The sequence below is a fragment of the Ascaphus truei genome, chromosome 13 (genome assembly GCF_040206685.1).
Source record: "Ascaphus truei isolate aAscTru1 chromosome 13, aAscTru1.hap1, whole genome shotgun sequence".
NCBI lineage: Eukaryota > Metazoa > Chordata > Amphibia > Anura > Ascaphidae > Ascaphus > Ascaphus truei.
The window spans coordinates 22,302,779-22,317,092 of NC_134495.1; the positions used below are offsets into that span (position 1 = coordinate 22,302,779).

General features: G+C 45.9%; 1 protein-coding gene across 1 annotated transcript in view; it reads right to left on the minus strand.

Moving 5' to 3' along the window:
- Window positions 1-2,741: 2,741 nt before the first annotated feature.
- Window positions 2,742-14,314, minus strand: part of TBC1D10A (TBC1 domain family member 10A) — a 21,052-nt gene continuing 9,479 nt past the window's right edge. The window contains exons 7-9 of the mRNA XM_075568899.1: window positions 8,781-8,970; window positions 5,575-5,729; window positions 2,742-4,296 (exon numbers count right to left, since the gene is read on the minus strand). Of these exons, the coding sequence (XP_075425014.1) occupies window positions 3,781-4,296; window positions 5,575-5,729; window positions 8,781-8,970 (861 nt within the window). The 3' untranslated portion in view covers window positions 2,742-3,780. The remainder of the gene's footprint in view (window positions 4,297-5,574; window positions 5,730-8,780; window positions 8,971-14,314) is intronic.

Below are 14,314 nucleotides of genomic sequence, written 5' to 3' on the forward strand. Positions count from 1 at the left end.
ACCAAAAGGAAGGGGGTTCTTGTGGAAAGCTGGGCCCAGAAACCCCTCCACAAAATGCTCCTTTTTAACGTGCAGCTCTAAAAACAGGTTGTAAATTACTTTGGCTCACACAACAATATTATCAAAAGGATGTAGCTCACAGCTCGAGTAATCCTCCTGGGCCTGGAGAAGAGCAGGGTGGGTGTAGGCCGCGGTCCTTTTTAAGAGACCAGCATCCTCAGAGCTGAAATGGTCCTTCGTTTGCGTTCACTTGCAGAAGAAACCTATGCCGCTTCCAAAGCTCCGTACACAAAGGGCTCTTATGTATCAAAGGCAGAACGTTAGCGCAAACGCATTATCTTGTCGCAACTCGCGCTGAAATAGACCTGCGCCCGGCTGCATCTATGTATTCATCTTCGCTGCGCCATTTCCGTGTGAGTGCCCGCGGCGAGATGAGGGATTTATGGCGCACATGGGCGGAGTTGCATTTGCAGAATGGCGCAGATCTACGTGTTGAGAAATGTATGGCTTGGGTTATTTTTCTTGGATTTCTGTATTGGCTTTCTACAGCACTACAAACACACTTATGTCACGTTTCAAGGATGTCTTCTTTCTACTCCCTTTTTTTCTAAAGCCCTCTCCCGCCTGAAACCCTTTTCACGGACTGCCCCGCACCTCTGGAATGCCCTTCCCCTCAGTACCCGAGTAGCACCCTCTCTATCCACCTTAAGACACACCTGCTTAAACAAGCATATGAATAGCACTGTGGATATTCTGAACACATGATACATAAAGCTTGGCCCCCTGCAGACGCACTTACCAGAACTCCCTCCTACTGTCTCTGTACGTTCTCCCTACCTACCAATTAGACTGTAATCTCCTCGGAGCAGGGACTCCTCTTCCTTAATGTTACTTTTATGTCTAAAGCACTTATTCCCATGATCTGTTATTTATTTGATTACCACATGTATTACTACTGTGAAGCGCTATGTACATTAATGGCGCTGTATAAAGACATACAATACAATACGTTTGACAGGGGAGAAAAAAATGTTGTTTTTATGTAACAGCGTCAGCGCTCGCGTTCCTCATATGTAGAGCACTCAAACGTTATCTACGAGGATCTCATGTTGGTCTGTAAAACGGTATCACAACCTACAACCACATCTGTTAAAGGTGAAGTGGACATGAAAACAGGAAACAGTGAGTATTTAGCACCTACGACCCCCATAGAATTATACGTTATTGGTACAGCGTCTTCCGAATTCAGCAACACAGACGACGTTGGAGCGGACCATCCTTTGGCAAGCCATTCCGGCCGGAAACGGTGCTGCATTCGGACACCGGACAGATAAAGGTCGTCAGATCTTCTGCGACTTGAGTGCCACGGACATCACCCTGTGCCCCTAACCTGCTGAAGACGCTGGTGGGGGAGGGGGGGATATCTTTTGTCCTACAGCACCATTTGTTCCTGCACCAACGCGAGCTGACCGTATTTACTCAAGGGGCGAGCGCGGCCCCCAGCCTCCCATGCTGTAGCATTACTCAATGCTTATGAAAAGGCGGCTTCTGCAGTTACAGGCCAGGTGCAATATTCTGCCTTCATCTGAATTAAAAGTATCAAACAGACTTGTTGCGTGTTATTTCCACAAGTCACAGGTGTGGATGTTTTGCAGGCAGGAACACCAAGAACAGGTTATTGCAGGGGGCGCAACCTTTTTCCCCTGACCCCCCCCTTATCGCGATTCAGATGCCCTGTCGGCATGACGTCACGTTGCCATGGCAATGTGACGTCACATGGCGACGCGTCACCAGGAGCGTCTGAATCAAGGTAAGTCAGGTTTAGAGGCCCTGCAGCTCCCCTGGCATTCATTTAAGTGCCGTCAGTAAGCGCGCGGGGCCTCTGCAAACCCACACGTCCCCTGCAGCGAGTCTCGCGCCCCCCACTTTGCGCACCACTGGACCGTTAGGGGATCCCTCACTACATCTTAATTTCATTTGCTTCTGCATCATCAGCAACACCAGAGCCCCCTGAAGAAATGTGGCGCGCGCAGCTTTTATCTCTGTGGCATGCAACACCGTGCAAGTGCAACTGGAGTCTTTTAGACCAGGGGTGGGCAACTCCAGTCCTCAAGGGCCACCAACAGGTCAGGTATTAGGCGCAAACAGTCTTCGACAGACACCTGTGCTGAAGCAGGGATATCTCTAATACATGACCTGTTGGTGGCCCTTGAGGACTTGACTTCAACTTTAAACGGATCTCAGGAAGAGGTCCTGCTCGAGTGGGATTCTCAGTGTTTGTGGCAAACTTATAACCCTTCACTGCCAGATGGCTCTACAGTGCATTGTAAAGCAACAAAGGGGTTATAACCTGAACACAAGCTGATCTGGAGCCAGCTGTCTTTAACACCCCCCTCCCCTCTCCCTCCAACTCTCTAGCTTACTACAACATGCAGCGAAGACTGCACCGCCTGTGCTGAAGCAGTGATATCCTGAAAACCTGTCCTGTTGGTGGCCCTTGGGGACTGGAGTTGCCCACCCCTGCTTGACACGATAAGTGGAACACACAGAAATTCCCTGTAAGGATATGCTGGCCCACAACAAGCAAATGATGCCAACTGAGAAACCGTCACGGAAGCAGTACTAATGCCCCCTGCCATGCAAATATTGTATTACCCGACCCTTTACTAACCAAGGACCTGCTGCAGGTCATCAATCCAAAATAAAGAAGACTCGTATAAAAAAAAAAAAAGAAAAATGGATTTCAACAGAAAAAAAAAGGTCATTTTATTTATTCTAAATATTGGCAAGCTTTTTCTTTATGCAACAGCTAATACCGTAGATAAATAAATATTCCTGCGCGGCTGTGTTTAGTATAGCCATTTCATACACTGTGGAATATGAGCCCTCCTCTGTCCTATCAGGCGGAGGGACGGAGCGGTGTCAGAGGTCATCTGAAGACATCACATTTCTTCGTCTCTACCATGGATCCGAGACGCCAGCTCCGACTCAGACAGCGGCCAGCAAAAGTCTGAATGGAGAGGACAAGTGATCCTTTGTGCCCGAATATTGAGCAAACTTTTGCTCCCTGAATCCTTTTAGTGGTACAAAGAGTATCTGTGGGATGGAGGAAGAGAGCCGGCATGTTTTAGCTTCTCTGGTTGGTCCCATGTAATAAGGAAAGGAACAATGAAATCTTTGTGCATAGTCGAAGATGTCCTGAGCTCATCGGCAGAACATCTGGAATGGTACGGGGTGTGTGCCCAGCACTTCTTACAGTGACACCAGTCATAATACAGAACGGTTCCCTTACAGCCTTTGGCAGATGACATTCCAACAGCTGTAATTGTGCCCTTTGCCTGCCACTCGAGCCCTTTCTTCAGCCCAGCCTTGGGTTGGCGCACAGGCCTCCTTCAGGAATTGCTTTTGGGTAAATAATACCCTATATGCCACATACTAGAGCGTGGGCTGTAGCCTGCAAATAACGCTTCTGGAGCCCAGTAAGGTCTTATTTCTAGATCCTCTAGAGTTGAAAGGGCATCAGGGCTTCCTGAAACAGAACCCACATCCAGCAAACAAAAAGTGAAACCAAAAACAGACAGACAGACAGGGCAAATAACTGCATCCTTCCAGGTCCACGTCACTGCGCGCTGCTCCGTTTCAATCCTATGTACCTTCCCATGGCCGTTACAAGGGATAGCTTTGCTCTGTGGGATCTTTAGTACGGAGGACTCCTGATGCAGACAACTGGGAATGAAGTGAAGAGTACGTGTCCCACACAGGGGTGAACATGGAACGTGGTTATAAATAGGTGTCTTCACTCTCTTTGGAACACAAGCTCTCATTGGATCGGTGAAGTTTGACAGAGTCCTGAAGGGGTTGTTTTGGGATCAGAGGCTTGGCCGGTTCCTGCCGGTGGTCTCTGGCCCGTTCCTCCCCATTCTCCTCTTTCACGGCCCCGTTGGATTGGTCTTCTTTGGCCTTGCTCTTTTTCCTTTGTAACTTTCTCCTCTCCTTCTCTTCCCTCTCCTTCTCCCGCAGTTCCTTGGCTTTCAGCTTCTCCTGCTCTTTCTCCGCCTGCTTCTGCTCCTTGGTCAGTTTCCCCACAGCGGGGGTGGGGGTGCTGGGAGGGAGGATGATGGACGGCGAGTGTTGTAGCGGCCTGCGACGCTGCGGCTCACAGTCGCAGATGGCTTTGGCCCCGTGCATGCGAGGGGGAGACTTGCACTGCAGCTCCCCGTACTCCTCCTTCCATCTCTTCAGCTGGATCAAGTGCTCTCGTTCCACATCCCGCTCTGTAATTTGCATGACCACAATCTGAGGAGACAGACAGACAGAGAGCCACTTTTAATGCAACCACTTCGTATCAAGGGGCGAGCGCTGGACTGAGGTATGTGGATCTCACCCAACATTAAAGCTTAAATTCTCTACAAAAAGAACGATTCCTGCGCTCCTACCAATTAGGCCAAGATAAAATAATAACAATAATAATCTCATGAAAAAGGGAATTTTGTTAAACCCTTTGGCCAAAGCATTTGTAAGCCTGCATGGCACGTCAAGGTATACCCGTATGCAAGTACCTACACGATATATATGTAATAGTTGTCCCATGGACTGGTGAAAAAAAAAGTGTGAAAGCCCTGAAGGGGTTAAATAAAGCACGAGCTTATGCGAGTAGTGCAATTACAATCTGGCTAAAGCCAGTACCTTATAATACCTTATTATAGAGGCAAACTGGGTGCACAATTTCCCTGGTGTGAATATAATAAAACGTACACATATTTCTCTCTGTCAGCCTTCTCTACACTTGCTCTTTATTTATTTAGGGGCTTGGGGAGTATGAGATAGAGGGTCTCCTGACCACAGTTGAAGTAATAGATGACTTGGTCCCAACTCCTACACAGGGAGAGGAGGGTCTAATTCTACCGTTAAAACCAGGTAAAGAAACTCCCCTCTTGGGTGGGTTGCAGCTTACGGAGGTTTCACAATTTCCAATGAACCCCATCGGTGCCAGCAATTGTTGGCCCCTCTAGACGCAAAAGGGTCAAAAAAGGTGCCAACCCTTTTTATCCCCCACCTGTTAATACTAGATTTCTAATGCCATAAGGCACTCGGGAGTTCAGTCATATTGAGGTAAGGTGACCCCGCATTCCCCTTACAGTAATAGCACATACACCCCTCATGCAGAGATCTCAGATGGCTGGTACACCTTTAATTGGACCAGCATGCCATTTAAATCCCTTACAAGGCTTTATTCCCCTAATAGGAGGGGATTGTGCGGACCTAGAACATCTTGGCTTATTTCCCATGTTTGCCCCTGAACACATCACAATTTACTAATCAATAAAAGAATGGCGTTACTACAGGACTAACCGACACGGACCCTACTGCTTCTTAAGAGATTAACCCATTTACAGTAGTATCAACGGTGTTACATTTTGGAGAACTGTAGTAACGGTTGTCCTGGGATTTCCTGCCGAGACGCCACTTGGAGATACTGTTCCCATTAGTTGATCCCTGTATGACAGGGTGCAGTTGGCTATGATATAGGTAAGTCGCCCTGCCCCGTATGATGAGTTGGGAGAAGCGTCTCACCTCTGGAATGAGCATGTTCTCCTGCATGCATTTAGGGTCGATGGCCTTCAGCTTCTCCATGGTCTCGTACTGACCCTGACAGGACTTCAGCTTCTCGGAAGTGCCGAGGGAATCCTTCAGCAGAAAGAGAGCCACCCGGAAAACAATCTTCACGCCTGCGGGGTTTGAGAAGGGGGGGGGGAAAGGAAGAGCGGTTACATGGAAACTGCAACTCGTTCAAAGCCTTTCCACCTTCAATATAAAAAGTCTGTTCAGGACGGTCTCATTCATAATCCATCTCTCTCCAACGTTCTTACCGCTGAAACATTGTATTTCCTATCACTATTCCAACAGGGATAATGTATACAATTATGTAGGTGCATCACAGTGAAAAGATCATGTTACTTGTGTACACAGCGGATCCGGAGTAACGAAGAGCCAGACCCAGTATTTATAGGGTCTGTGTGTGTCTCCCACAACACTGTTCAAGACTGGAAGCGGTTTCCCTTCTGCCAATAGTTGTTTTCATGTCTAGTGTGCTAGGTGGTGATTTACCCGTCTGTAATTAACATTGGTTGCACACGTATGTAGCAGACTGCCGAGTGCAGGAGGAGCAGCTCGGTGACAAGGTCACTGCTTTTGAAGCAGGGGACCACAGCCTGAATTCCTGTGTCGGCTCTTTGTGACCTTGGGATAGTCACTAAATCACCCTGTGCCTCAGGCACCAACATTAGATTGTAAGCTCTTCAGGGCAGGGACGGACTACGCCTATAACATTCTATATACAAGAGCCGTCTACAATGTTCGCAATATGAATGAAAACATTAACTATAACATCCAGTTGCTTAATCTCCAAAACCCCTTGAGGGCCACAGGTAGGGTTAACCCAGGGGTTTTCAACTCCAGGCTTCAAGACTTCCCCCCCCCCCCCAAGAGGTCAGGTTTTCAGGATATCCCAGCTTCAGCACAGTCAAAGACTGAGCCACCTGTGCTGAAGCAGAGATATCCTCAAAACCCAACCTGTTGGGGGTGGGGGGATTGAGGACTGGAGATGAGAACCCCTGGGTTAATGTTTGGCCTCAGTCACACAGCAGTCCCACCCGGATGGAACAGTCCCAAACGATGCCTGACAGAATTCCACACACAGGAAGCACGAGCGGTTGGACAGCTCAACTCTGCAACCCTTCGACACTTGAATAACGTCCCATCCTACGAGCTATGGAAGACTACAATGCACCATACATATCAGTGGATTACACCATTTATTAGGATAAAATAGGGAAACATCTATATTCCGGAAATTCGTTAAGTGACACACACACAGGGAGGGGCGAGACAAAAGGCAGCCAGCTAATGCTTACACACAGTAACCAAAAACACAGACAGCTCCCTGCAAGTCCTGACAGGGCCTGTATAGACAAGCCACTCGCTGCTCACACACACCTAAATGAGTAACTCCAGCTGCGCTCGACAGCCTGCAACATCCGTACAGCCAATCCGACATCTCCCAGGGCTAACCCACGCATCCAATTACATCCTCACGCTCCGAGCTGGAACCAATCCGCAGATCGGGAATGTCCAGTCAATCTCTCCCCAGTTCTGGAGAGACAGGAAAATCTGGAGAGGCGAGACTGGGAGATCAGCACCTCATGCACGGTCAGGACTTGTCCTGCAATGTCCCAGCTTATTGTGCTTTACTGTTGTATAGCCGCAGCACTATATAGGATAATGGGAGGTCATTACAAGGTAAAATCCACAGCTTGTTGGTAAACTCAAACATTACTTTTTCTGCTGAAATATTTACAATTCTGTTACCATATTAACTTCTACTCAACTGCAAAATGCCGATGCTCATCCTTCAAACCAAGTCTAAACAACGCTGCGTGGTCATTTAATTGTAATCTGCTATATAAACGTAGCCCCCCCTCTTTGGGGAGTACTATTTCAGCAAGGGGTTAACAGCCATAATGGGTTAACTGTGAAGCCTCACCTCAGGTTCCTCCCTATCATGTGTACACCATGAGTATGCAGAAGAGATGCCACTCCCTTGTATGTCTTGTGACCTAACTATAGGGAGTATAGAGGGTATATGTAGCTCCAGCCTATGTTCTAGAAGCAGGTCCTTCAGAGTTCTGACTGGGGTCCTCACTGTAAATCTGGTAAATAGGTTTGTGTGTATAGCCAAGTGTATTAAGAAGTGTCCTGTCACCGTTTGTTTTCAGTTAGGAACGTGCCCATTAAGTGCCAGTAGTAAATGCTCTCAATTGTTCTCACTATTGAAAAGGAGGAAGCATGCTCTTGATAGGAGATCTCGGCATAGTAACTCCGGAGTATGTCTGGACCGGTCCAACTGGAAGGTTCCTAGCGCAATCCTGATCAAACAGCTATGGAAGAAGTATGCGGTACATAGTAACAGATGACTAATTTAGCGGCCCAAAGTGTATTCCAGAGAGGCCCATTTGATACACGGACTATGCAAGAGACTGTTACTTTATCCCTTACTATGAGTAAGAAGTTTAAGTACCTCCCCAGTGTAGGAGTGAGAGCTACCAGGGGAAGTCCAGAATGACCTCGTTTGCCACAAGTTCCTGTGCCGTGACCAGCATGTCAGTGTCTGTGATGCATTATTGATGGATTTCCAATAAAGCACCATTTTGCTTATAAAAGTTCCTGGCATCCATCCTCGTTATATTCAAGCACCCACGCCCAGCCTGCACCCACCCAGCACCCTGCAAAGGCCTGAGACTGAGCACTGCATCAATCTGATGGGCCTTCCTTTAGAGCCGGGTAAGGAGGGCTATATAAAAGATCATTAACCACTTTACCAGCTCAGGAAAGGGGGAATTTTATGATACGTTGTCCAAAATAGATGAAAAGTTTGCCGCAGACACAATAGGGAGCTCCTAAACCAGCACTACAATAAGTGCACTTTATCTAAAGAGCGGAACTCTTCTGCTTTCTATTCTCCGTCTAATGCGCTCTGAGCCCAACTATTAGTCAAAGACCCCATGTTATTTGCTGACAGGCAAAGTATAAAGCAGTCTTAAATCTATATCAGACTTTTCCACTATGGAGACAGGTGGGGGGTATATAGCAGGTACGCTTGGGCAGTACAGACAGATCAGAGAGAGCAGTGGTGTGCAATGAGGATTACATAGGGATTAAGCACAGGCATGTTTTGGAAGACAAATGCTGGGGGGTGGGAGGGTGGGGGGTTCATCCTGTACCTTCACAGAAAAACATGTCCCAAACACGCAGCACCGAGCTCCAGGGGAGTGTGCGGGAGAAGGCGCACATGAACCATTCTGTCATGTACAGGATAGGGTCGATCTTCTGCTTGCTCAGGTGCTTGTAGGACACAGGGGACACTTTGCGGAGCAGGGAGAACAGAATCCTTCCATCCAGTTGGATCGCCTCCTGCACCAAGAGTGAGACAGTGCGAGTGAGAAAAAGACACGGAGTGCGAGTGTAAGTGAGATCACAGAGTGTGAGTGAGTACAGATCTGCATCAGCCTTTTGTGGAATTTCTCCTGGTCTCCGCAAAGAAACACAAAGGTCTTCCGTGCAGCGGAGCTGCGCACGCTCTTATTTTAACCTCTTCAGTGCTAGAGGGGCCTGCGACTCACTGAAAGGTTGAATGGTGCAATCCCAGTTACATCGTTACATATTAGATGAGGTTGAAAAAAGACCTGCTTCCATCAGGTTCAACCTATGATAAATCTAGGGAAAAGGGAGACCAAAAAGCGCACCAGCACAAACGGAGCAGGAAGAACCCAGGACAAAAAAATGATTAAAAGGGCACTTTAATGTGGCAAAAGACCCATCCAATGCATTTTTCCTTGAAAAAGAACGCTGCGACGTTCGAAATGCATTGGATGGGTCTTTTGCCACATTAAAGTGCCCTTTTAATCATTTTTTTGTCCTGGGTTCTTCCTGCTCCGTTTGTGCTGGTGCGCTTTTTGGTCTCCCTTTTCCCTGTATTGCATTGAGTAGTTGCACAGCCTGCCTGCCTGCCCTACCAGGATGTGAGTACTTGTATATTTTTCAGGGGAACCTGCCAATGAGACTGATGGTGAGTGGGTTGCACCACACACCACCTGTCTTCAGGACGATAGTACCCATTATATGACACAATAGGTACTATATCAATTGTTAGTACCCTGGTACAGTGGTCTGGCTTATTATCATTTTGAGATATACCTGCATTTGAGCGCTTCAGCTATTTTCCATACTATGATAAATCTAGACAGATACTTTATCCTATATCCGTAATTACAGTATATTGACCCAGAGGAAGGCAAACAAATGATATCTCATAAGGGGAAAAATAAATTCCTTCCGGACGCCAAGAATTGGCAATCGGATTAATCCCTGGATCAACATCCTTCCCATGTTACTTATTTGGTATATCCCTGTATACCTTCCCTTTCTAAAAAGATGCCCAACCATTTTTTTTTAAAGATATCTATTGTATCTGACATCTCAACCTCCATGGGTAATGAATTCCACAGTGTAACTGCCCTTACTGTAAAGAACCCTTTCCTTTGTTACTTGTGAAATCTCTTTTCATTCAACCTTAAAGGTATGACCCTGTGTCCTTTGTACTGCCCTTGAGATGAATAGTTCTTTTGAAAGTTCCTTGTATTGTCCCCGAATATGTTTGTATATAGTTATATCCCCTTTTAGACGCCTCTTTTCCAATGTAAAATAATCTAATTTAGCTAGCCTCTGCTCATAAATCAGGTTATCCATCCCCTTTATTAATTTGGTGGCTCTTCTCTGTCTCTCTCTAGTTCCATAATGTATTTTCTAAGGAGTGGTTCCCAAAATTGTACTCCATATTCAAGGTGTGGTCTTACTAATGCTTTGTAAAGGGGCATAATTATGTTTACTTTCCTTCCTTCCATTCCCTGTTTAATGCAAGATAAGATCTTGTTTGCCTTTGCAGCTACTGCATGACATTGGGCACTATTGCTAAGCCTGCTGTCTACAAGCACTCCTAAATCCTTCTCCATCAAGGATTCCCCCAATATATCTCCATTTAATTTGTAAGCCGCCTTTTTATTCTTGCATCCCAATTGCATATCCTTACATTTATCTGTATTAAACCTCATCTGCAATTTACCTGCCCACGTTTCCAGTCTCTCCAAGTCCTTCTGGAGAGAAATTGCACTCTGCTCTGATTCTACTACCTTACACAATTTAGTATCATCAGCAAAGATGGAGACTTTGCCCTCAATGCCAATCTTAAGGTCATTAATAAACAAGTTAAAAAGCAGGGGTCCGAGTACCGATCTTTGAGGTACTACACTCACAACTTTAGGCCAACTGGAAAGTTCCATTTATGACAACCCTCTGTTGTCTGTCCTTCAACCAGTTTTCAATCCAGGTGCATATATTTTTACTGAGTCCAATTTGCTTTATTTTGTACACAAACCTCGTGTGGAACCGTATCAAAAGCCTTTGCAAAATCTAAGACCACATCAACTGCATTACCCTGGTCTAGATTCCTACTTACCTCCTCAAAGAAACTAATAAGGTTAGTTTGGCATGATCTATCCTTCATAAATCTATGCTATTACTAATAATTTTGTTTTTCATTAGGTATTCCTGAATATTATCCCGTACTAAACCTTCAAGTAGTTTCCCCACTATTGATATAAGTCTTACAGGTCTGTAATTCCCCAGTTGTGATCTAGCGCCCTTTTTAAATATAGGCACCACATCTGCTTTACGCCAATCTTGTGGTACGGAGCCTGTGGAAATGGAGTCCTTGAAAAGTAAATATAATGATTTGGCTATTACTGAACTTAGCTCCTTGAGAACTCTTGGATGTATGCCATCGGGGCCAGGTGCCTTATTTACTTTAATTTTATCAAGCAGCACTTAAAACTTGTTCCTCAGTTAACCAATTGTTCATTAATATGGAGGTTGTGGCTTCCTCCTGCGGCACTACTATTGAACTTGATTCTTCCCTGGTCAATACAGAGCCAAAGAATGTGTTTAATACCTCTGCTTTTTCCTTATCTCCAATAATCTGCCTGCCCATCTCACACTGAAAGGGTCCTATATTTTATTTTCTAATTTTTTATTATTTAGGTGCTTAAATAAGATTTTAGGGTTGATCTTACTTTCTATTAGAATCCTTTTTTCATTATCCATTTTTGCTAATTTGATTGCCCTTTTGCAATGTTTGTTACATTCCTTATAATTCTGATACGATGTCTCCATCCCTTCTAACTTTAAGAATCTAAATACCTGCCTCTTTCCCATTTCTTCCCCTACCTGTTTATTTTGCCACATTGGTTTAGACTTTCTTTTATATTTATTACCGAAGGATATACACTGATAAGTGTGCTTTTCTAACAATGTTTTATAGACTGCCCATTTGTAATCCACATTTTCCCGGCATAAACATCATCCCAATTTATTCCTTGTCGATTAATCTTCAGTCTATTAAAATCTGCCTTTCTAACATGCTTTGTTGAATCCATGCAACATAGTTTTTGATCATTTATTTCAAAATCAGACCATGTTATGATCACTGTTTTCCAAATGTTCCTGGACTTGAATATTTGTTATTACTTCTATATTGTTTGATATTACCAGATCCAGTATTGCCCCTCTCCTGGTTGGTTCCGCAATAATTTGGGTTATGTAATTGTCTTAAAGCACCCCCAAAAACCTGTTTCCTTTTGTTGTAATGCTAATCTCAATGCCCCAATCTATGCCTGGAAAATTTAAATCACCCATTATGCAAACATGACCCAGTTTTGATGCCTTCTCCATTTGCAAAACTATTTTGGCGTCATCTCTCTCTCAGATATTTGGCGGTTTATAGCATATCCCTACAAACATTTTCTTTGTACTTTTACCTCCACTGTTAATTTCTATCCACAAGGTCTCTACATTTTCATCATTCCCTTCAAACATCTTCCTTTATAATGGGTTTTAGATCCGGTTTAACACATAAGCATACTCCCCCACTTCTATTTGCTCGATCCTTCCAAAAAAGGGAATAACCCTCTAAATTAACTGCCCAGTCATGAGTTTCATCCCCCCATGTTTCAGTAACAGAAATAAAACAGTAACCCAGTCCCACAGATCATGACACGCAAGCTCAGGGTTCATTACAAGCCTTTGTTTTAGGTTAGCAAATCAACTAATCACACCCAATGCAGGCTCAATCAGGCAGGAGAGAGAGAAAGTTAGTTACAGACTTTCAATTACCACACAATTAAAAATAAATTAACCCACTGTACACTCCGCAAGTTCAGCCACCCCCGTTAGCATACATATGGGCAGGGGTGCGCAAACCTTGCCCCTGCTGCTCACGACCCCCTCCTTACCATGTCTCCGACGTCAAATGACACGCGGGGTCACATGATGTCACATTGCCACGTGGCGTTATTTCACGCCGCGTTGCCATGGCAACTCTTCGCCGGAGACAAGTGAAGTTGCAGAGGCCACACACGATCCCCCAGCATTTTATTTAAATGCCTTGGGGGGGAAGAGCGCGGGGCCTCTGCAACCGCCGCACCCCGCCTGAAAAATGTCACGGCCTCCCTGGGGCGCGCGCCCCTCAGTTTGCACACCCCTGCGCTAGTATACACAGCACAGTACTTCCCTTCTGGCTCTAACGCCACACTTAACACAAACAGCACTTGAAATCAAACAGTAACCCAGTCACACAGATCCGGATACGCCAGCCATGTTACTTCACATTGAGACACACCCTGCAGATTAGGAACGCTGTTCAAATGACATTGTTTTCACGCTCCGGCACGTGCCTTTTCCATTATTTTCTACCGTGTAAAACTCCAGAAAAGGTTTATAACGTTTTCAGACCGGAAATCCCCCCAAATCTGCCATCTCCTGGAGATACTTTCATCCGTGGGCAACAAAAGCAGAATAAAGTTAATGGGTATGATTACACGTCTGGGTATTTCTTGGTGGAAGGAATCACATTGTTATAATGATTGTATTTATTGGACCGATTTTCTCCCCTCACTTTGTAAAATAGATGAGCTTTGGCAAAGCTAAAGTGCAGGTGTCGCCCAGAATGCATCAACCAATGCCAGGCTCCACCCATGGGATATCCCCAATGTGCTATCTGCCGAAGGAACCCCTTATCTGGCCACGCCTTGAACGCCGCACCCCCTTCCCAGCTGTAAGCCGCCTGCCTCTACTGCTCTGTGCAATGCTAGTGCCAGCACAGGAAAAGGTCCCCTGAGCTGGAAGTGAAGTTAAATCACTCAGTGCTTTCAATGGTTAGATGGTATGTTTGTCAACAGGAAGCCCCGGGAGGCCTCCTCCGGATAATGCGGCTATTCCGGTGCTATCCCTGGCCTGTGGAAAGTAAACCTCTATGTCCCAGCTGGTTAGATGACATTGCCAAGATTTTGCTAGTCTCATTAATTCCCAAGATTGACAGCTTCAGACTTCGTTGGGGCCTCGTCCGTTAACCTCTCTGCTGCAAGACGGGGCCTGCAAGGCACTGCAATGGGGTCAAAGGAGCAGTCCAACTGGGCATCGTTTTAACATAGGATTGAAGCAGCAGGTCTATGGAGCTGCACCCCGTTAATTTCAGCTCGGGGGAACCTCTGCTTCCAGAGATACTTGCTTCCATATGGGGGGACGCTCGACACACGCACACGCGCACACGTTCCTCCTCTCCTTGGCCCCACCCTCAGGCTCCTGACACCTCATCCTGATACCTATACCTAATACCGGTATACACATACATGTCCAGTGTTACCTA